Source organism: Carettochelys insculpta, chromosome 15 (genome assembly GCF_033958435.1).
Source record: "Carettochelys insculpta isolate YL-2023 chromosome 15, ASM3395843v1, whole genome shotgun sequence".
Taxonomy (NCBI): domain Eukaryota; kingdom Metazoa; phylum Chordata; order Testudines; family Carettochelyidae; genus Carettochelys; species Carettochelys insculpta.
This window is the reverse complement of record NC_134151.1, coordinates 7,061,216-7,084,674: the sequence shown is the minus strand read 5'-3', so window position 1 is coordinate 7,084,674 and position 23,459 is coordinate 7,061,216. Positions and strand designations below refer to the sequence as shown.

The 23,459-nt window shown below is 41.0% G+C and overlaps 1 protein-coding gene across 1 annotated transcript in view; it reads left to right on the top strand.

Moving 5' to 3' along the window:
- DOCK2 (dedicator of cytokinesis 2) overlaps positions 1–23,459 on the top strand; it is a 454,537-nt gene that overhangs the window by 385,202 nt on the left and 45,876 nt on the right. Inside the window, exons 35-41 of the mRNA XM_075010079.1 lie at positions 7,060–7,216; positions 9,486–9,526; positions 10,825–10,915; positions 12,041–12,160; positions 14,565–14,654; positions 16,078–16,182; positions 18,061–18,202. Coding sequence (XP_074866180.1) covers positions 7,060–7,216; positions 9,486–9,526; positions 10,825–10,915; positions 12,041–12,160; positions 14,565–14,654; positions 16,078–16,182; positions 18,061–18,202 — 746 coding nt within the window. The remainder of the gene's footprint in view (positions 1–7,059; positions 7,217–9,485; positions 9,527–10,824; positions 10,916–12,040; positions 12,161–14,564; positions 14,655–16,077; positions 16,183–18,060; positions 18,203–23,459) is intronic.

Below are 23,459 nucleotides of genomic sequence, written 5' to 3'. Positions count from 1 at the left end.
AAAAAGTTTTGAGCAAGTTTCTTTTTTGAGATTTGGGATAGGTCAAGATAATAATTTGTTAATGTGAGCCAGTGTGTGCCATACTCATTTTTGGGAACTTTGTGCAATCGAAATTAACTCCAGTATAGTGATACTAATTTTCACGGATGACAGGGCAGCGAGCCAGATGTTTTAATATCTTACTGACAAGACCACATTGTTTTAAACTTCAGGGTTTTATTTTTTTAACTGCTGGGATGGCAAATATTAGAAACATACTGAATCATCACATGATTTTTCCAGCATTTATGATCCAGGAATAATATATGTAACTAGAAGGTATTAGACTGTGGGTTATTCAACAAAATTCATTCAAGCTTTGAGAGTAAGAGTTAGTGTGTATAATTTAGCTCTTTTTCACCAAAGTAACTCTAGGGTCACTTGAAGTAGTAAAGTGCAGAATCTGAAGAACTAACAAAATTTTTATTTAGGAAGTCTCAGAGCATATTTCTATCAAATCTAGAATGTAAACATTCACTGACGCAGCGTGCAACTTGCTTTTTTGGATGTTTAAAAAAAACTAGCCTGTTTTGATCTTGAACTTGCAATCAGTTGTGACATGCACATTTTGGAGGAAATAAACCATTCTTTTGTTTAAACAGTGATGCCCTGTACTGTGTGCTTTTCCAGTGATACAAAACATTGTGGAAAAAGGAATGCAGAGTGTACTGAGGTTCTGTCTGGTTTTGACCTTATGAAAATAACAAAAACATTCCAAACAAACATTTGAAAACACAATACCTGAAAATTCCTACTTTTCCCACTTGTCTATCAGGAATGAGCTCAAGTTTTTTCCACAGCCAGACGTTATGACATCACTAATATCTAAATAAAGCAGTGGTTCTCAAACATTATGGCCCGAGGTGCACCCCACTCAACACAAAGGCTTTTGTAAACAACCAGCCAAATACCCATGATGACAAAATTCATTTATTTATTTCTAAATCCCTTAAATACTAAATTATTCAAATTAGTCTACCCAATCATAAAAAACATAAATACTCAGCTATGACATGAAGGGGTATATATTTAGATCTTATTTTTATAATATTAGCTGTCATTCTAAACAAATAAAATATTATTTTATGTCTAGAATAAAAGGTTTCAACATTGTCTTTGTTTATGGCAGGGATGGAAAACCTTTTTTGGGTTGGGGGCCCGCTGATCCACAGAGGAATCAGGCAGGAGACACACGAGTGAGAAGCAGAAAAACCAAAACAAAACAAAAACAAAAACCACCAGCTGCTGTGGCTCCTGACTGACTGACCTCACTCTCCTTGTGTGACGGTCCCATGGGATGTGTGGGGTCAAGGGAGGACCTAGGTTCTGGACTTCTCATAGGCCAGATTAATGATCCTAGCATCTCGGGGCAGGTAGATTTTGTGGACTAATTTGTGCTCTGGGGTGGGGCAAAAATGGAGAGAGAATTTGTGGGAGCGGGTTGGTGGGGAGAGGGATGGGGTGGGAGGAAGAGTGCAGGAGCAGGGTGGGGCAGGAGGGCCTGAGAGAGAGAGAGGATGCAGGAGGAGGATGGGAGTTCTAGGGGGGAGGAAGGCTGCAGCAGTGGGAAGAGCATTGGTGACCTAAGAGGGAGGGAGATGGGGTGCAGGAGAAGTGTAGGTTGCAGGGTCAGGCGGGAGGTAGATGAGGGTCACTTTCCTGGCTCCACCATGCTGCTGTTGGCCTGAATTTGGCTAATGGGAGAAGTGGGGAAAGACTCCTGGCAAGCAGTGTCCTGGGCTACAGAGCCCCCCAGCCAAGGGGAGGGGGAATAGCGGTGTGTACAGCTGCTTTATCTGCCCATCAGCTAGATCCTGGCCCACAAAGCTCAGATCTCACCCCCTTCCCCCAGGGAGGAATATGTGGCACTGGTGCACCAGTGCAGGCTGCTGTGCTGCAGCAAGGGAGGGCAGGAGCAAGTCCCAAGCCTGCAGGCCACCACTTTGAGAACCACTGAAATAAAGGCAGGGAATGATGTCTTCAAACAGGAGAACCACGTAATCAACAAGTGTAGTCCCGCAGGTAAGTGAAGGAACAGCTAACTTTGCTTTAAAATATATTTTGTAACAACATTCAGACATTGATTCAACAAAGTGCTTAAGCTAACACCCTATTACAAGTGCTTAAGTTTAAACGTACTTTAAGCTCTTTGCTGATTCAGGGCACACATCTGCACATACTAGTAATTAACATCCTGTTTTGCAGTTTTTTTCAGATCTTATATATTTCATTTCATCGTTCTGCACAATCAGGTCATTCCAGTTATCCAAGCCTCTTTCATCTCTTTTTCTGCCCACTTCCTGCATTGCAAAATGTACAAGTGTACACAATGAATGGCATAGAAACAGAGGGAATAACCGATTTTTGACTTGATCTTTAGCTCGTGGGCAAAGAACAAACCATTGCAGTTGACAAAGTTGTGCCTGTGTAAGAGTTTCAGGATTTCACTTATTACAAAGAATGAAATAATCTGTAATGCAGATTCAAATAGCCCATTTTCCTGAAGAACAGTAATAACTTACAGAATAACTTTGCATATAAATTGAAATTAGATAAGGAAACATTGAGAGATGAAGAATTATACATGTTAATAACAAGAAATCAGATCAACATAGACAAACAATGTAATTTCACTAAGGATTCTGCAGCAACTAATGTGTTTTCATTATTTTCCAGTGGAATTTACTGTACTTTCCAAACTATCAGATATGAAACCATTAATGGAATACATCTGCTAACTACCCATATAAAACAAATTAAAACATAATGGAGTGAAAAGCAATGCGCAAAGTTGGGGTGGGGGAAGAGTGCATGTTAAGAAAGCTCTTAAGAAAAGGAAAAAAAAAAAACCCCTCCAATACAGTAGTCATTCCACCCCTTTAAATAACTAGTCAGTGGAGGGGCGGGGGAAGGAGGGCAGGGCAAGTGACCACTAATCAATGTCTTCTGCTTCTAAGTTATGTAGACACTTTTGTAAATACTATAGGACAATTTACAGGCTTACTACAATCTGGGAAATACTAGGGAAAAACTCACTGATCACAAAAAAGAAATATATGAAAAAAGAATTAAATATAAAGCAGTCAGGGTTTTATTGTTTTTATTTACTAATTGAGGAAAATAACAATGATGAAGTCTAGTTAGCAAATTGCCTTATTTTTCACAGTGCTAGTTCCAATTGTTATTTATACTGGTATGATAATCCTACTACTATTTAACTTCAAAAACAAAAGAAAATGATCACAGCACCTCAGCGTCTGTTAAATGGTGGGCCAGGAAGAATGATCTAGTGGTTTGTGCACTCTTCTGAGACTTGGGAAGACCTAGAATTAAGTTCTCCCAGTGTCACAGATTGTGTGTGATATTTCAAGAAGTCTTTACTGCTCTTTGCATCATGTTCAAATGAGGATAATAGCATTGTGTAACCTCACTGGGGATTGAAGGTTACATACCTTAAAAATTGTGAGGCACTCCCATACCACGATGTTGTATGAGACAGAAACAGTTGGTAATGGTCTTTTTTTTTCGTGGTGACCAATATACAGTGTCCTTTTGTCATGGAATAAAGAGCATAAAACCGTTAGCCTTATGAAAGTGAAGTACATATTTAGATTGCAGAAAAGAATTAGCTCATTATCCATGTCCTAACTCCATTTTTAAAAAATGATTTCTTAAATGAACCCCTCTTCCCATCCTGATCCCAGGACAAAACTGATGTCAGAACCATTGTGTGAACTATCCCTCTTGTATTTATCTCTTATGTACACACACACACCATCACCATGGCTACGTCTACACTAGCCCAAAACTTTGAAATGGTCATGCTGTTAGGAATAAGGGGATTTTGAAGTTGCCAGGGTTCTTTCGAAAAGAAGCCCCCATCTGAACAAGCTGAACGGTGGCGAGTCATGTCAATTTCGAAGTGCTGCGGCTGCTGGCATTCTAATGAGGTGCTGAATATGTGTTTCAGCGCTTCATTAGTAAACTTCAAAATGCATAGTCATTTTGAAGTTTTGGGCTAGTGTAGAGACAGCCCATGAAAGGATGAAGCAGGTCAGGTCATGTCTACACTTCAATAAAAACCTGGGGCACTGTTGCAGTCATCACAGGTTCCAGGTTTCACACTGGGCTCTCTGAGTACAAAACAAACTGACAAGATATATTTAAACACAAGAAGTTTATTCTCTGACAAGTTTTAACAAACACTTTCACTAAAAAAGCATGACAGGAAAGTGGTGTCTTATGTCCCTTCAGCAAGCTGGGGACCTCAGTCAGCTGCAGATGCATGGAAGCTCTTTTTCAAGTCTGAGGCACCTGGCCATGGCCATTGGTGAGGTCCAAATCGCATTGGTCTGTTTTGGTTATATACCGTTTTTCTGTCTCGTTATACAGTTCTGTTGGGTCACTTATTACCATTTACAGTAATTCCTTAGCTGTCAGTTATTGATCTGTTATTGGTTCTGTTACTTCTTGTTCTTTAACCCTGCTTAGGTGTTTACCATATGTCGGCTACGTCTACACTAGCCAAAAGCTTTGAAATGGCCATGCAAATGGCCATTTCAAAGTTTACTAATAAAGCACTGAAATACATATTCAGTGCCTCATTAGCATGCAGGCGGCCGCGGCACATCAGAATTGACGCAGCTCATCCAGATGGGGCTCCTTTTCGAAAGGACCCCGGCTACTTCGAAGTCCCTTTATTCCTATGAGCAGATGGGAATAAGGGGACTTCGAAGTAGCCAGGGTCCTTTCGAAAAGGAGCCCCGTCTGGACGAGCTGCGTGGCAGTGAGCCACATCAATTTCGAAGTGCCGCGGCCGCCTGCATGCTAATGAGGCGCTGAATATGTATTTCAGCGCTTCATTAGTAAACTTTGAAATGGCCATTTGCATGGCCATTTCAAAGTTTTTGTCTAGTGTAGAGATGGCCTTCGTCATATAAGACTGCTGCATGCTTTTGCTCTTCCTCTTATCTGTCTCTGCAAACTGGTTTTCTACCATGCCACTGCTTATCTTATTTGGTAGTTTTTCCCTGAGAGCCTGGCTCATTCAACATGTGTGTTGCAGGGGGGTACGTGCCTAATCACCCCTAATCTTTCACGTACGAAGCTCATCCACAATTGAGCACTGCAGGTTTGCAGCACTTGGGATGAAAAATTGCAGTAAATGTTCAGACTCAGGCCTTCCCTCCAGTGGGATTTCAGAACTCATGCTCCAATCTGAGGGTATATCTACACTACAGAGTTATTCTGGAATAGCTTCTTCCAGAGTTGTTATTCCAAAGTAAGCTGTTTCAGAATAATGTGTCCACACTAAAAGGAAGCCCCAAAAATAAGCAAAACTTATTCCAAAATAGTGTGTCCACACACACTAGAGGTTATTTCGGATTAGAGCCCCTGGAAACACTGCTCTAATCCAAAATACTGGCTATATCTATACTAGCATTCCTCTTTTGAAAGAGGCATGCAAATGAAGGAAATCGAAAATGCAAGTGAGGCACAGATTTACATATCTGGCACCTCATTCGTATATTCTTCTTTTGAAAAGAGCTTCTTTCAAAAGAAGAAAAAGAGGGGAGCTGTGGCTTTTTCGAAAGTAAATCCCATTTTAGAAAGAACCAAGCTTCCTAAAAAAGACAAAAAATAGGAAGAAGGGTTCTTTTGAAGATGGGGATTAATTTTGAAAGAGCCACGTCTACACTGCTTTTCTTCTTTTGAAAGAAGAATGTGCAAATGAAGTGCCAGATATGTAAATCTGTGCCTCATTTCCAATTTTTATTTCCTTCATTTGCACACATCTTTCAAAAGAGGAATGGTAGTGTAGATTTAGCCACTATGCCTACACAGCAGCTTTATTTTGGAACAAGCTATTCTGGAATAGCTCATTTAGAAGTAGCCACTATTCCCTGTCTACATAGCCCCTTTTCCAAAATAGCTATTTCAGAATAGATGCTATTCCTCGTAGAAAGAGGCTTACCAAATTTGAAATCAGCCATCCACTATTTTGAATTTACTTTGAAATAGCAGTTTTGTTGTGTTGATGCTTGCAAGGTTATTTCGGAATAGCAGCGGTTATTCCAAAATAACTGTGCTGCGTAGACACACCCTGGCTGTTTCGACACAGGCCACTTCCTCCGGAAGTGGCATGCTAATACAGGGAGCGAAAGATGCTAATGAGGCACAGATGCAAATTCCCCATGCCTCATTAGCATAACGTCACGTGATCTGGAGTCTGGGGTGTTAATAGGTACGCTCCTATTTTTAGTCTCCTGACCTGAGCCCCACAGGACAGAGCGCCAGCTACAGCCTTGCTGCAGGCCTTCTATTGAAGGGTTAAGGTCCCCTAAGAATACTGTATATAAATGCATGTGTGCAATGGTGCACCATCTGTTCGTAAGGGTCAGGTCTCATGTTATCTCCTATTATGCGTGGTTGCTGAAAACAGTTATTTTACTTCATCCTTCAAAATTTGTTTATTTCTCAAATTCAAAATGGGGTATACTTCTAATGCCTTTGTAAAGTATGTTACACGTCTGTAAAATGTCTGTGTGGAACACAGATAGACCTGGATTTCTGCTTTGATTTTAAACTCTCTCACAGCTGGTAGTGGTGTTTGTGACACTGTCTTTGACAGCCACAGCATGCCCCAGCAATCCTTGTCTCGACTTGTGTAGTGGGAGGGTCTCTGTGACATATTGGCTTTGTGAACAGTAAAAAAGGAATGGAAAAAGTGGGATAAAGTAAAGCATGTACCTATACACCTCTGCCCTTGAAATTGTAAGCATGTTCTAAACAAAAGTAAACATTCCATTCTTTGTTCGGTCTGGCTCCCCAGCCAACTTTTATATGTGTAGCTTATCAAACCACGAAGGAAATCTCAACACACACTCTATACCTGTATATGATCAATATTGTAATATAATTATTATTATAATACAGTGTTTACCCCCAAAGCATTTCAGCTCAGCTTGCACCTGTTCTCACTTGGCTATAAAGCACTTTTCCTTCTTTCTTTGTCTGCAGACTCATGGAATGTTCTTCAGAATATGCTGCCATTTCCAAGGCAGTCGAAAATTTTGTAAACCTTGTAAAAGGCCTTTTGGAAAAGCTTCTGGATTATCGAGCAGTGATGAATGATGAGAGCAAAGATAACCGCATGAGTTGCACTGTCAACTTATTGGTATGTACTACTACTTAACCCTTGTACTCCAAGTGGAGAATAGGTCATCTACAAATCTCCTCCACTTCGCTCTATCTTGGGACAAAACTTCTAGTTGACTCCAGGAGTATCCCAGTTGTTGTCCTTCAGTCTCAGTAGATCTTCTCCATGGTGTCTGAGGTCTTCCTCTTTTGCATTTTCCTTATGGGTTCCATGTGAGAACTTGACAGACTATGCTGTATGATGGTTTTCTGAGAGTGTGGCCTGGACCATGAGGAAGATTATTGGTACGTATCTCCTTCAAAATAAAGTATAAGATTGGAGATAGGGTTCAAAAATCAATGGTAAGTATAAAGCTTGCCCAGGGAAGTGAGTTAAGTAAAACATCAATTCATGCAGCATTCCAGATTTCAGTTTTAAAAATATTTTCTGCCTTTATGCTATGGGGAGAACCTTCGAAATCCAAATTAATGCAGTATTTTCTTCCTGAGTCTGAATTTATATATATGTGTGCATGAAGCTGAGGAACACATGTCTGATTCATCACATTCACACACCCTGTACTGCACCCTTATCCTCATTCACAGGAATTGCCAGGTTGGATCCAACCTGATGCCCATCCAGCTTGGACAGGGGCCAGCAACAGATGCTTCTAGAATCCCCTCAATACACAAGTATGGGATAACCTGCCCCGGGGAAGGTTTCATCCTCATGCTTAATAATTAGATGCTCCTTTAAATTCTCAAACATGAGACATTATATCCAAATTTTTGATCCATCATTCATTGTCCTTCAATTCCGATGCAGTCTGCAGAACTTCACCATGAGACAGGGCTGGTTGGAAAATGGGAAGACTTTGAGCACAAGAGGTTGCCATTTCTTTTCTTCCCATGCTTTTTTTCTCTCACACAAGTTTTCAACACAAAATAAGAAACTCTCCTTAATTCATCTGACATTTCCAGTGCCCAGCTTCATTCTGTTGTACTAACTTTAACCCAGCCTGAGGAAGTCTTTCTCTCTAACTTTCTGTTCCCTGGGTTTTTGCCCTCTTGAGTTAAAGAGATAGTTCCCTTAGTTTCACTTAGCCAAGGGCTATAGATCCAGAAAAAAAGCACATCTTTGGTCATTAAGGCAGTCCATTAATTTGGCTTCTAGCAAGTTTTAAACATTTCTAGAAATCAAATGGATAAACAGTCCACTACACAGATGTTTTTACTTGTTTACTCATTTTATTTTTTTTTGGTGTGGAGGAAGACGACAATTCTTTTATACTCTTTCCCTTTTTAACTCCTCCTGCAGTGCAGGCCTCTGGGGAAGAAAGTATCCACCCAGTAGATGGGAAAGTGGATGCAGTTTGCAAGTCAGAAGGGTTACATTTAAATCATCAAGAGGGAAGATAAGCCAGTAAAATGTACTGGTAGCAAGGGGCCAGTTGCAAGCCTGAGAAGTCTTATTATTGAGAACAGTCCCTGAGATCTGTGGTGGAGTTCTAGGCTACTTTCACCAGTCATTAAGTCTTTCCTTTGGTATAAGGGAGTTCATCAGCAGCAGGACTTCTTCAGGAGATTTCTGCAAAAGCATAGGGCTGATATGATCTGTGCCACCACCATTCATTGGAAGTCCCCAGTGAAAGGCATAAATTAGTGGTTCCAAGTGGCGCCATCAGCCCAAGGGAAGCTGGGAGGGAGGCCATTGGCTCTGTCCCAGAAGTGGCAGGACCAAGTACAGAAGGAGTAGAGCCTAGGACATTCAGCCCTCAGTACCACCTGAACTATACCTGGCTGGGTTCCCCCTCCTGCCTCCCAGCTGCACACAGCAATTCTTAGAGACATAGCTCAGAAGTATTTGTTAGATCTATCACCATCATAATCAGAAACTGAGACTCCTGTTAGCAACTAACTGGTAGAGAATGTAACATTTTACCTCAATGTTTGTCTTTGGATAATAGTTTTCCCTTTAAAGGAGCCCTCACTAATATTTGCAATAGTGAGCTGGAAGATTTTATATATAGTTATACTATAAGACAACTGTATATAAGGAACTAAACTGTTGATTGAAGCAGCCATATTATCAGATTTTCATTCACAGTGTTTTATAAATGATGCATATCAGTGTGATATTCATTGTTTAAGCTTTTTAAAGATAAAATGTGTCACAGTACAGAGCTACACTCCATTTTCTGCACTGTCTATGCAACTAAAAGTAAAATATTTAGCATGAATAATTTGATCTTAAAAGTATTTTAATAAAAGACTGGAAAATAACACTAATCATTTTGCCTCCCCTCCAGAACTTCTACAAAGACATTAACCGTGAAGGGATGTATATAAGGTATGATAATTGCTTTATTGATTTTTCTTTGAAGAATGCAGTAATATTCCTTTTAGGCACACTGTCTTCAGCGTACCATTAGGATATATGTTATGCCCTTTGTAGCTCATCATCCACAATGAGTGCATAATATCCTTAATATCCTTTCATCTTAATCCTTAATCTATTGTTGAGTTAGCGTGCAGAAAGTTAGAATCCATTCTACATATTTATCAACAGGACTTTTCCCCCAAAAGAAAGATTTCTATGAATTATTGCATTCCCGTTGATGAAGAAAAAATATGGTTTGACGCAAATCATATCATGCATTTAGAGAGAGAGAGAAAACCTTCCTAGTTTTTCAGGATTGCAGTGTGTGCTCAGATTACAGAGCTGGCTAAATATGCAGCAGTGCGTATTACATTACATTACAAGTTCAATAGTTTTCTGCTGGAGCTATAGCTAAACCAGCAAAACTTTACTAGTATATGCCTTTATGCTGTTTCTAACTTTAATTAGAGGCTTACTCTATATCTCTCTGCAGGGGCAATTGCTTCTTAGGGCACACTTTACCTCTCTGTTGGTAAAGAATGTGTGGCTAGGCCATGGTTGTACCCACCTATTTTAAGACTACACCCTTGAAGTCAGCAACAGTTGGTGTATAAATATAGAGCTGCCTGAAGGCTGCTCTAGCTTATGGCACTGAACTGTCTTGGCACAAGATCAGGTCAGAATTGGAGCAAGACACCATATTCTTCTGTGTTGTACTCTTTTGCTCACTCAGCTATAGCTGACGAGCTGGTTCAATATTTTTTCCCTTAGTTTTAGCCTTACCTTATCTACAAATGGACAAATTGAATGGACAAAATGAAACATCCACATACAATTGGGGCAAAATAGCACAGGAAAAATCAATTTATAATGTATGTAACAATGGCAGGTTGTTGAGAGTCATCAAAGTGTAACTATTTCTGATAATGCTGTTGAGTGCAAGATGATTTGGAAATAGTGAAAAATGTAATTTGTGAAACAAACACATTTGTTACCCACACAGGGACAGGAGCCACAGTTACTCTGGTAAAGTTGGCTTGACTGTTAACCATACTTTTCTGCAGATGTCCCACAACACAAAGGAAATTCAGCCAAATCTAATGGTTCAGACAAATTAAAGATTTAGATAGTAGCTTTGCCCTCACTTTCCACCAGTAACCTTGAGATCTCTAAGGGTGGTGATTCCATAGCGTCTTTCATTCTTTCTGTGGTGGTTTTGCCTGTACACCATGTATGTTTTTACATCTGATTTTCCTTCCCTGTAACAGATACTTGTATAAATTGCGAGATCTTCATTTAGATTGTGAAAATTACACAGAAGCTGCATATACCCTTCTACTCCATACCTCTCTCCTGAAGGTTAGACTCATGTTCTCACTTGAGTGTCTATAATGGTCTGTCACAATTTTCAGATTTAGGGTGTGTGTGTGTGTGTGTGTGTGTGTGTGTGTGTGTGTGTGTGTGTGTGTGTGTGTGTGTGTGTGTGTGTGTGTGTGTGTGTGTGTGTGTGTGTGTGTGTGTACAATGAATCAAAGATTTTGTATTAATTATTTCATTAGTAGCCATTTCATTTCCTCCTAACTGAAGCTACTGCGATGTTAAATGAAAATTAGAGCATACTTACTACAAAGAAATATTAGGTGTTCCCAGATGATGATTTAAAATTGTGACAGAAATAGCTTCACCCGGTAACATGACTTCTGGTACAATTTAACCCTCCATAATTACTGCAATTTTTATGACCTTACCATACTTTCAATTTCCAAATTAAGGCTAGATTGAAAACCTGCATATTATATTGGGCCATAATTGAATTTGCCTCTGGCAGGTACTGCAATATGGACATATTAAAATTTTCATTTTAAATGGCAAAGGTCCTGTTTTGAAATTATTCCCTCTGCCCATTTTCCAAACTAATATGTAGTGAAAATAAGCATCAGTTAAGTAGCTGGTATGATCAGTAGAGATGGTTAGATACTGACATTTCTTTTTCTTTTGGAAATTTTAAAATTTAAATACAAATTTCTAAAATGGTGCAAAAAAGCTCAAATTTCCATTGAATAATGACATTTTAATTCATTTTGTTTGACTTCCATACTACGTTCATCTATATTAAGTACACATATCAATTGATATTTTAATATGATAGAGAAGTAAAAAAAGAAATACTTTGAGCAATTAATATTTTCATTTTCTTCAGCAGAGCATTTCATCAGAATTGATACATTCCTGTATTATGTATATTGTTCAACAGAAAACAGTTCCATCCAAAAATATTTTGCTTAATCCTGGTTACCAACATGACATAATTATTCAGGAACATACTGAAAAAATTGCATCCTCCCTTTATTATTTGCTACTGTCTAGATGTCAGATAAATACAGAAGAAACTAATCAGAGTGATTGAAGTTTATTTTATAGTTAATATTTCTTTTTTATTTCACCTCCAAAAGTATGTATTTTCTAATGTTTTCCCCTCCACAGTGGTCTGACGAACAGTGTGCACCTCAAGTTATGCAAACAGAATTCCAGTACTCACAGACCCATCGACAGTTGAAAGAAAACTTATATGAAACAATTATAGAATACTTTGACAAGGGAAAGGTAGCTATGTTTTAACATTTTGACTATGTGACTTTATGCAACAGTAGTCTTTAATGATCATTTTATCCTAACAAAGTATTTGTTTGGCTATTGCATGAAATAACTTTGGAACTGTGAGCCATAAGTAAATATTTTCCTAACAGGATACTCATTATAGAAATTTTCTTTTTAACTGATATTCTGTCTAGTTTCTTCCTTAGCTTAGGCAAAAAAAAAAATATTGAATGCTGCCCAACATAAATAAAACAATCACACATGCAGTGAGTTTTCTATTCACCAGAAACAAATATGGTTCATTCTATTTTTACTCTTCTATCTCACTGTACTCTTCCACCAAATATATAGGACATCTCAGAGATACCAATGTAGTTTTAGACAGGTGATCAACACATAACCCCCCTATGTAAGCGACTAAGTTCTTTTCTATGGTTCTGATCCTGCACCTTTTGATGTCCAAGAGTAAAGGTGCCTTTAACTCCATGATTGAACCTGTCACAGCCCTCTCCACTCCCCTGTGGTCTGGCACATCCTCCTGATTATTTCAGGGATGAGCTCTTGAGGCAGATGCCCTCTTCCCCCTTTTGCAGGTCATCCCACCATCCCTTTCTCTCTCTTCAGGATCTACCTCCTCGTGACATAGTCCTCTGGCTAGGTCAATCGGCATCCCTGCTTTGAGGTTACCAAAGCCTCTCTGTACAAGCAGTCTCTCTATTCACAGCCATGCCCTCAGTAGCTCGTGAGGGAACCCAGGACTACCCTCTATTCCAGGTACTAGGTCAATAGCTTTCACCTCAACTGTTCTGGGCTTTCCACACTCAGCCTTCACAGCTCTTCCCTTGGAGAGATTCATACCCTAGTGGTTTTCCCTCCTTCTTCTGGGTGTACCATCTCTGAGCACTGCTCCAACGGGCTGCCTGTAGCCTTCAAAGCTTCCCCCTTTTTCTCAAGGACTGACTGCCCTTATCCAGAACAGCTACCTGGTTTGATAGCCCCTGCTGTGCCTGGTTTCAGATAGTTCCCACTCTCTTCCTCTCCTTCAGCTGTCATGTGATAATAACTGGCCTATCTCACAATCTCAACCCTTGAGTCCTGGGTGGAGTAAACACTCCATCACAGAACCCTTGAAAATGGGAATGAACAACCAATCCATCTGTCTGTGTAGCAACACCTGTCCATGTACCTAGACATATAATAGCTCTAAATTGACAATTCAGCTAAGCTCTTCTTGGACAGTTTGCTGCAGGCAGCTTCTTGCACCTTTCTGATACAAGGCTGCCTTGCCCAAGTGTAAGTCACCAATGTGCAAGAGCGGCCCCCAACTCGAGTGACTGGCATTGATCCTGCATCAGTGGAGGATCAAACATAGCAAAGCACTCCTTTTCGTCTTATCCCTAGCATGATGCCTCCTTGCCCCCAACTGGGCTGGGGTGAAGAGTGTATGGTGCAGAATGCAGCAGAGCAAACATTATCTTAGTAAGACCTCTTTCTGCAGAGGGGGAGTTGCCCATCTGCTTTAAGATCACTGTGTGAGGCTTACAACAAAATATCCTTTGCAGACTGGAAAATCTGGCCCACCATGTTCAGTTCTATGGGGAGGCAGAGGTTTGATCTCAAGATCGTTTAGCTGAACAGGACTTGTCAGCTGAGCAAAGAGTACTTTGGAAGCATGGGTAAAGCAGGGGTCAGCAACCCACAGCATGCATGCCAAGTGTGGTACCAGAGCCTATTTTCAACAACAAATGATGGGGGAACTCAGGTGAACTCAGCATCCCCTATGCAGATGGGAGCTTGCTCAAAGCCATGGCACCTGTGGATTAGCAAAAGACCAGCTAATGCTACCAACCACCACCTAACAGTAAAGCTCTGTGTCTTATTTATTAATGAAGTTGTTGAAAGTAGAACTAGTGGTGACTTTACAAAGTATCATCAGCACTCAGGCCGTACACAGAGGTCAAAGGTCAAGTTTAATCACTCCTCCTTGGAAAGGGTACAGGATTGAGCCCCCCAGGAAGGGCAATATAGGGTGCATGGTGTTTGTGTGTGGGACCTTAGAGACGTTGTACCTATGTTTGGGGGATAGATAGACCTGTCTGACTTATTTTTCTTATTTAATAATTCTGAAGGGCCAGAGGATTTTTGGCAGTGTTCTTGTAAGTGTAACGGCGACTCACTTTTTCCTCTCTATAATGAACCATGAAATGTGTTTACTCTGCACGTTAAGCTGCTGTCCTGAAATTATAGGTGCCATGATTCTTCCACTGTAGTTAATAAATGACTGGAACTTAAAGATAGCCTGGTCAATAAGGATACGTTGTTAAACAATGGTTCCTTAAAACCTCATTTGTTGGTGTTTGATAGTACTGTACTTGGGTAATTTTATTTCAGAAGATGTGATTACTTGCAGATGTGGGAAGAATCAATATCCTTATGTAAAGAACTCGCAGAGCAGTATGAAATGGAAATTTTTGACTACGAACTTCTAAGCCAGAAACTGGTAAGACCACACATAGCTCTCAAAAACATTTCAGGAAAATTAATATTTTTGTAGACTCACATGGTAGGTAGGTAGACAAGTTTTTGAAGAGTCCATTGGAATTTGTGATCCATTTTGATTTTAGATCATTTCACGTTCCTTACTTATATGTCCTTACTTTGTCACAGATCATACCTTGAAGTTTGAAAAATAAAATAAATATTCCTGTGCTAGTGAGAACACTCATAAAATGGTTAATCATTATTTATGAATATGTGTATGTATGTTTAATCATTCGGCACTATTCTAGAGATCAGGTGATAAGAGACAGAGCAAATCCCTTGAGTGAGAAGCTTATTTTAATTGATTTGCAGGGTTTAAATATATCTAAAGATTATAAAATAGGCTTGTGCCTTATTTTTTGTTTCTTTATGATGTAAAAGGAAAGTTTTAGAGTATTACCTTCTGCCTCTGCCCACCAACCACGCATATGCTTATGACATTAGAATATCAGATTCCCATCAAGTCTGGAAGAGTCTGTGGTGACTGGAGAACTAGAAAAGTGGCACAATCACAAAAGCCAATAGAAAGAGAGCTGAGAAACTGATTTTTAGCCCGTGTGTTTTCTTTTACTCGTATGTATTTATTCTCATTAACTAACCCACATTTTGAATAAAGATGTCCTTTTAAAAGATTCAGCACTGTTACCAGTTCATGGAAGGTGCTAGAGATAGAAAGCTTCCAGAAGGTTCAAAACTCAATATTCCTGAATTAAGGGGAAAAAAAAAAAAAGACAGGAACCACGCCAATGTCCTTTTTCATGCTCTCTCTGTATGTCAAAATCAAAAGATTACAGCCCTTATTTAAAAAAAAAAATCTTGCTGACTACATTTCCATAGCTTATACTTAACCCAATGTCGTACTTTAGAACCCAGTAAATAAAATTATGCGAAATTGTAAGCGCACTAACATTCTTCCACTCTTTTCGACTCACTATAGCATATGGCTGTCCCTTAAACACCACTCCTAGAGCCACACTGAACAGCAGTCCTCACCAAGCTACATTAAGGACGTGAAATGTTTTCAGGCTCATTATCTCACTAACCTTAGCACTGAAGTTCAATCAGCTACTGTGGATCCTACCTGGTATAATTCTGAGGTGTACGATGGCCTGTTTCCACACTTGCAAATTAGGGATATATCCAATTTTGTACACAGTTCATTTTAAATTGTTTGACCTCCCCATCTAAGTTAGTTCTAAATAATACTTGTATAAACAAATTATAAATCAATTCATGGGGCACAAGAAAACAGCATAAAGGGTGACTGAACGCTATTTTTTTTTAAATGTGCTATCCCATTAAGCAGTTAAATATTGAAACCATTAGGTAAATATGATGATTCTGAAGGAACAGAAATGAGAAAATATTATTTTTGCTTTCAGATTCAACAAGCTAAATTTTATGAAAATATCATGAAAATCTTGAGGCCTAAACCAGATTACTTTGCTGTTGGATATTATGGCCAAGGATTCCCCACCTTTCTCAGAGTAAGTCTTCGCTTATTTCTCCCTCCACTACTTTTATATATTCATGAAAAAACAGCTCTGCGTTGTACTAATAAAATGTTCCTAGGTCTCTGGGGAAAAGTGAACTTCATGAATCCTGCACTGGCTCCAGATTTCACAGTTATTTGGACTATTACTTGTTGTGATGGTGAATGCTTCTACATTGAATATGTCCCTTTTATTCTGATTTCTCTTGTAGACTAGAATACTCTCATAGTAGTGACAGAGTGAAAAGGCAGCATGCTACCAGGACACGTCGTTTGGCCATTCTCAGTATTATTGTGCCTGGCTAAAAATTAGTGTATTGAAATAGCAACGAAGGGTCCTGTGGCACCTTATAGACTAACAGAAGAGTTTTGAGCATGAGCTTTTGTGAGTTCAGACTCACTTCATCAGATGCATCTGATGAAGAGAGTCTGTGCTGACGAAAGCTCATGCTCAAAACTTTTCTGTTAGTCTATAAGGTGCCACAGGACCCTTCATTGCTGTTACAGATCCAGACTAACACGGCTACCCCTCCGATGCACTGAAATAGTCACCATTGTCCAGGGACCATGTCTAAGTAAAGCTATCGTTCACTTAGGGCAGATCTACACTTACCAGAAGGTTGACAGGCTGGCAATCAATCTTCCAGGGTTCACTTTAGGGTGTCTACTAAGTAAAGCCATGCGAAATCAAATAATCAGGGTGCTGCCATTGACTCCGGTGCTCCTTATAATCATGAGGAGAAAGGGAAATCGATGGGAGAGTTTCTCCTGTCAACTTCCCTCTATGGGGATGTTGGCAAAAAATGGATTTAATGTATGTCGACTCTAGCTACCCGATGCTCAGAGCTGGAGTCGTGTATCTTAAATGGATTTTTCCCCCCTTGTGGAGATCTGGCCTTTGGTAAGTTTGGTGGCAATTTAAGGAATTTTGATAGTTCCAACATAGTATCAATGCAGCGCCCCCCATCACAAGTTCAGTCTGACAGGCAGGTGCTACATGGAGAGATCATCTGCAGAGGAGAGATTTTCTTCTATTTTCAGGTGTTTAAGCTAAAGAATTCAACTACTTATCTGTTTTTACTTTCATAATGAATTTCCTCATGCTTCAAAAATTAAAACTGAATGGGTGCATTTCACATATTTATAAGGGCATTTTCCGGCATTATCTCATCACACCTAGTATGCTGAAAAACAGAAGAGAATGCCGTGGAACTGACTGTCTAATACTAGGGGAGCGGGACTGGGAGAAAAGAATTTATACATATATTCTAAGGCAAGTCTCACGTCTAACAGGGGAAAGAAGGAAAGGAATTTTAATATTTCACTCAACTGCACCCTTGTCTTTTCAACTGCTACTGTAAAGGTGCATCCAACATTCAGCCTTTTTCGCTCCTTCTGTCTTGCAGCACAAAGCATTTCTGGGGAACCCTGAAACATTCCTATGCCTTGTGGGAGTGGGTTCTAATCAAGCATCTATATTTCTGAACTAACTAGAGGCCTCTCTCAGGTCCAGAGACCCCACAGTGCTGACTTACTTGATTTAAACTCTTGTGCTCTGAGCGGAGCATAGGTCATCTGCAAGTCTCCCACGCTTCATTCTGTCTCGAGTCAAAACTTCTAGGTGATTCCAGGAGTAACAACTCAGTTGTTGTCATTCAATCTCAGTAGATCTCTGTGTTGTCCGAGATCTTCCACTTTTGCGTTTTTCTTGTGGGTCCCATGTGAGAGCTTGACGGGCTGTGCTGGATGATGGTTTTCTGAGAGTGTAGCCTCACCATCCCCGAAAGCCACAGTGCTAGATGCAATACAAACACATAGAGCCCCTGCCCCAAAGAGCTTCTACTCTAAGAAATCTAGCATTTGTCTTTTGCAGAACAAAGTGTTCATCTACCGTGGGAAGGAGTATGAACGGAGAGAAGATTTCCAGGCACAGCTGATGAGCCAGTTCCCAAATGCAGAGAAGATGAACACCACTTCTGCACCTGGAGAGGACATGAAAAACTCTCCTGGTCAATGTATCCTTAAAGATAGAAATGGACAGAATAAGGACAAGCTTTATCAAGAGAGGTGGACACAACACTGTCAATGCCTGTGAATCATGGTACACAGCAATGGCAGTAACTAAGGTTGGTTCTAGGGGACTTGATCATTCAAAATTTTGAAAGTCTCATGAGGTGCTGAGCACCCTTGAATGAACTGCCAAGGCCATAGGAAAGTGACAAATAAGGAGTAAATTGATTGAACATATCAGAACTATTCAGAAGTGCCCAACGTTGGCAGACCCCATCACACTGCAGTCAATGGTAAAACTCCCATTGGTTTCAACACAGCAGAGTTATCTCTACACTGACGGTTCTTAAAAATCCCACCCTAGAACTTCAGAAGGTTTGGTCTGAGTTTAGGATTTGGGTTGTGACCTGGGGCAGGGAGTTGGAGGAAGAGAGGATGGGATGCCAGGTCCAAGATCTGACCAGGAGACACTTAGTCTAGTTGATGGCTCCCGGACAGCAGCCCAGCGAGACCCGCAGGCAGGTCCCCTGACTGTTGCACCCCAACATGCCACTGAAAGCAGCCGGCTGCTGGGATCATGTGCATCTCTGCACCACCCCCATTGGGGAGGGAGGCTTCACTGCCCAAGCATGGCCCTGGCAGCTCCCAATGGCCAGTTTCTGCCCACTGGGAACTGGGAGGATTGTACTGGGGGTAGGGCCAGGATATGAAGCCCCCTGTGATGGGGCACATAGCACATTCATGCACATGGAGCCAGCAGCTGGCTGATTTGAGCGGCGTGTGGCACCTGGATCTGGCCCAGAGTCATATTTTGCCTGCCCCTGATATCAAAGAGGCAAATGGAAGAAAAATGTATTATGTTCCGAGCTGGTAACCGAAACTGCACTGAAACTGAAAAGAGGGTGTAGCACAGCAGTCAACCTTAATGAAACAGACAAAATAAGGTAAGACTAATGTTCCACTGGGCATTGATTCACTCAACATCTGTTACCTGCTTTGCTAAAATACCCCTACCTCCCTCCCAGCTCTGAGAGCCAGGACTGGTTGTGTGACAGCCGCATTGTATGACTTTGAGTGAGTTGCTTCCCCTCTCTGTCCCTCAGTTGTTTAAAAAAAAGGAGAATTTTTTTGGCGGATGGGGTGGGTTACCTCACAAATAAGCTGTGCAGATGAATTCCTGTTGTTTGGAGAGTACTTTGAGGTGCTCAGTGGGAAGTCTTTCTGTCAGTGCAAAGAGTTGTTATTAAATACAATTAATGCATGTTATCTGCTTGTCACATCAAATCTCATGAACTACAAAATTCAGTCTCGGGGGGTAGCCATGTTACTCTGTAGCTTCACAAAAAATAAGCAGTTGTGTAGCACCGCAAAGACTAAAACAAATTATTTATCAGGTAATGAGCTTTCATGGGTAAGACCCACTTCAGATTGAAATTTAGTTTATTCATGGGCTTTCACACCATACTATCAATAGTACCGACACCTTTCTGGTATTTTTGGGTTCCTTTCAAACCTGTGATATTTCTGAATTCTAACAAAAGGCAACTTTTTGTTGAAACATCATAAATATAAATGTTCTGTTATGTTTCACTGTTCCATTAGTTAGTTTGTAGTATGCCTTTTAATGGCACTCTCTTACTGAACAGACACCTAAAGTCTTGTAATCATTATGCACACCTTTCAAGAATACTTTGTAAGAGCTTGTCAAGATATCATCTGTTCCTTTCTTACTCCCCAACACCAATGGGTTAAAAAACACTTAAAAAGAAGCTCTTACTATACTATATTTACCTACCATCTTTCCTTCAAAAACATAGTTTGATGTATGGACATCTGACAGCTTTTGAAATCCACCTAGCCTGTTGCTACCTGCTGGGCGAGTTTTCAGAAGTCTATTGTAATACCCAAACACTCTTCATTTGTATTTGAACAGTACATTGCAATTGTTCTCAAAAGCTACACAAGACAATGATGGGGACTATGTCGGCTGGCTTCCTAGCACTACTTGTAAATAAATCATGTGCATGCTTGTCTGTCATTTGAAATCTTAGTTTAAATCTACTTAGTCACTGACACATATCTTGTCTCACCAGCTTGGGATTTTCCTCTCCTGAAAAATCTTTTGTTTGTTTTAGAAACATACTGGTGACACAGTAACATAATGCTGAACAATTCTCTCCATCCCCAAACCACACCTGTACTACTGCATGGAGGGCTTGTCTACATAATTTGTTGGTGTTCACAACAGGTTGTGCTAACACATATTAGGAATCTTGTACTGCAGACCAGCTGGGTCCACATAGACCAGTTAATGCTGTTGCTGCACTAACACATTTTAGGTAAACAAGCCTTTAATGTGTGAATGCCTTTGTTGGGCTTGTTATGGTGTTGTTATTTTAAAGGCCCTTTGAAAGGCTCTCCATATAAAGCAAAACTCGTATAGAAACATAAATTCATTTGAAAACTTTGGAGGAGGCTAGTGACTGGGGTTCATCTCTCCAGAGCTGACGGGTGCCTGTGGCACCTGCAATAGCAGATGAAATCAAGCAGCAGAGTATGATCATTTCATAAAAGTGACAAGCACCTTCTTAAGTGGCACTGCAGCTTCCAGTCTCACATATGAAGGCTGTCTCTCTTCTATGGCATGTTCCTTCTTTCTCTCCCCAACTTGTGGAGCACTCTCTTTTAGTCTTCTTTCCATGGCTAACTTTTGGAATGTTTTACATCAAATCCATCACAAGTCACTATTTTCCTCTTTGTTATTAAAAAAATAAGACTTAGAATCATATATAAGGACCCATGAGAGGTCATCAACTCCAATCCCCTGCACTCATGGGAGGACCAAGGACCATCCAGACCATCCCTAACATGTGTTTGTATAAGTTGCTCTTAACAATATGCAATGATGGAGATTCCACAGCCTCCCTAGGCAATTAGTTCCAGTGCTTTACCACCCTGATAGGATTTTTTTTCTAATTTCCAACCTAAATCTCCCCTGCTGCAATTTAAGCCTTTCGCTGAGGTTAAGAAAAACATTTTTTTTCGAACTCCTTGTAACAATCTTTTGTGTACCTAAATTGTTTGGAATGTTCCTTGTGGATCATTCACTCCTTGTCACCTTTTCCAATGAGGTGAGTCACGAAGCAAGGCACAGCTACTACACATAAGAAGGGAGCAGAATCTGACCTTAAGTGCTTGAGTGAAATGCAGAAGAATATGATTTATGTCCGTGCAGTATTTTTTTGAAACTAAGCCCTCCCTTATAAAATGGAAATCTAAGATACAAGTAACACCCAGTAATTTGTCCAAAGGTCTAAACTGTAAACATCATGATATTCGACTGGTCGATGCCATGGGTTACACCTATGCAAAGTTAAGTAAGTATTTGTGTCAATTAGGCTTTATTTTGTAATACATTAAATGATCCAGTATGATAAATGAACACACGGTAGTAGTAGTAGGCATCCTTCAGTCTGCATAGACTATGGATCACGCCCTTTATAGCTTCAGTTGAGGACTTCATTTACAGCGTCTATTGTGACTATGAAGGCCCACATGAGAGTGACAGTCCTTGCTGCATCTCTTGCAGATGTGGTGGGTGTCTGGCAAGTCCTTAGTGTGCTTTCTGTGTGCTTGCTTCTCCTCTGCTAGCTGTCTGATCTTCATCTTGCTCTTCTGAAGGCCCTTGTGTAACCCCTGCCTCCACCTGCCGCGGTCGTCTGCTAGTTCTTCCCAGTTGTCCAGCTCGATGTCTACCTCTCTGAGGTCTCTCTTGCAGACATCTTTGTAGTGCAACTGGGGGTGTCCGGGAGGTCTTTTGCCAGAGGCTAGCTCACCATACAGGATGTCTTTTGGAATCCTTCCATCATTCATCCTGTGGATGTGGCCAAGCCAGCGGAGCCGACGCTGCCTGAGGAGGGTGTGCATGGTTGGGATTCCAGCTTGCTCGAGGACGGCGGTGTTGGTCACTCTGTCCTTCCATGATATTCCAAGGATGTGCCTGAGGCAGTGCAAGTGGAAGACATTAAGCCTCTTTTCCTGGCAGGCACCCAGGGTCCAAGTCTCGCTGCCATAAAGGAGGGTGCTGAGGATGCAGGCTCTGTAGACTTGCATTTTGGTGTGAGTGTACAGCTTGTTGTTATTCCACACTCTCTTGCTGAATCTGGACAGAGTTGTGGCCGCTTTTCCGATCCTCCTATTTAGCTGAGTGTCCAAAGACAGGGTGTCAGTGATGGTGGACCCGAGGTAAATGAACTCGTGGACGACCTCTAACGTATAGTTGTCAATGCTGATTGATGGGGATTCAGCAACATCCTGACCAAGTACGTTTGTCTTCTTTAGGCTGATGGTAAGTCTAAAGTCCTTGCACACTTTGGAGAACTGATCCAGCAGTTTTTGAAGCTGGTCTTCTGTGTGAGACACTACAGCAGCATCATCTGCGAACAGCATGTCTCTGATGAGGACTTCCCGTACCTTAGACTTAGCTTTCAGCCTTGCAAGATTAAACAGTTTCCCATCAGATCTTGTGTGCAGCAAGATGCCCTCTGTTGAAGATCCAAAGACATGCTTCAGGAGGAGTGCGAAGAAGATCCCGAACAACGTCGGACCAAGCACGCATCCTTGTTTGACACCGCTCCTGATTCTGAAAGCATCCGATAATGTGCCATCAAATTGGATGGTTCCTCTCATGTCTTCATGGAACGAATGGATCATCTTGAGTAACCGTGGAGGACAGCCTATCTTGTGGAGCAGTTTGAACAGTCCATCCCTGCTGACCAAGTCAAAGTCCTTGGTCAGGTCGATGAAGGCTATGTAGAGTGGCTTCCTCTGCTCCCTGCACTTCTCCTGCAGCTGCCTTAGAGAGAAGACCATGTCAACGGTAGACCTCTCTGCACGGAATTCGCACTGCGATTTGGGGTACACCCTCTCAGCAATCTTCTGGAGTCTGCCAAGGATGACATGAGCGAACAGTTTACCAGTGACGCTTAGGAGGGAGATTCCATGGTAGTTGTTGCAGTCGCTTCTGTCCCCTTTGTTCTTATACAACGTTACAATGTTAGCGTTGTGCATATCCTGTGGAACCTCACCCTCTTTCCAGCACAGGCACAGTAGCTCATGTAGGGGTTCCAGGAGTGTGTCCGCGGCACACTTGATTACCTCTGGTGGTATACCATCCTGGTCAGGGGCCTTTCCTGCTGCAATGCTGTCGATGGCTCTCTTCAGTTCATCCACAGTCGGTTCTTGATCCAGTTCATCCATTAC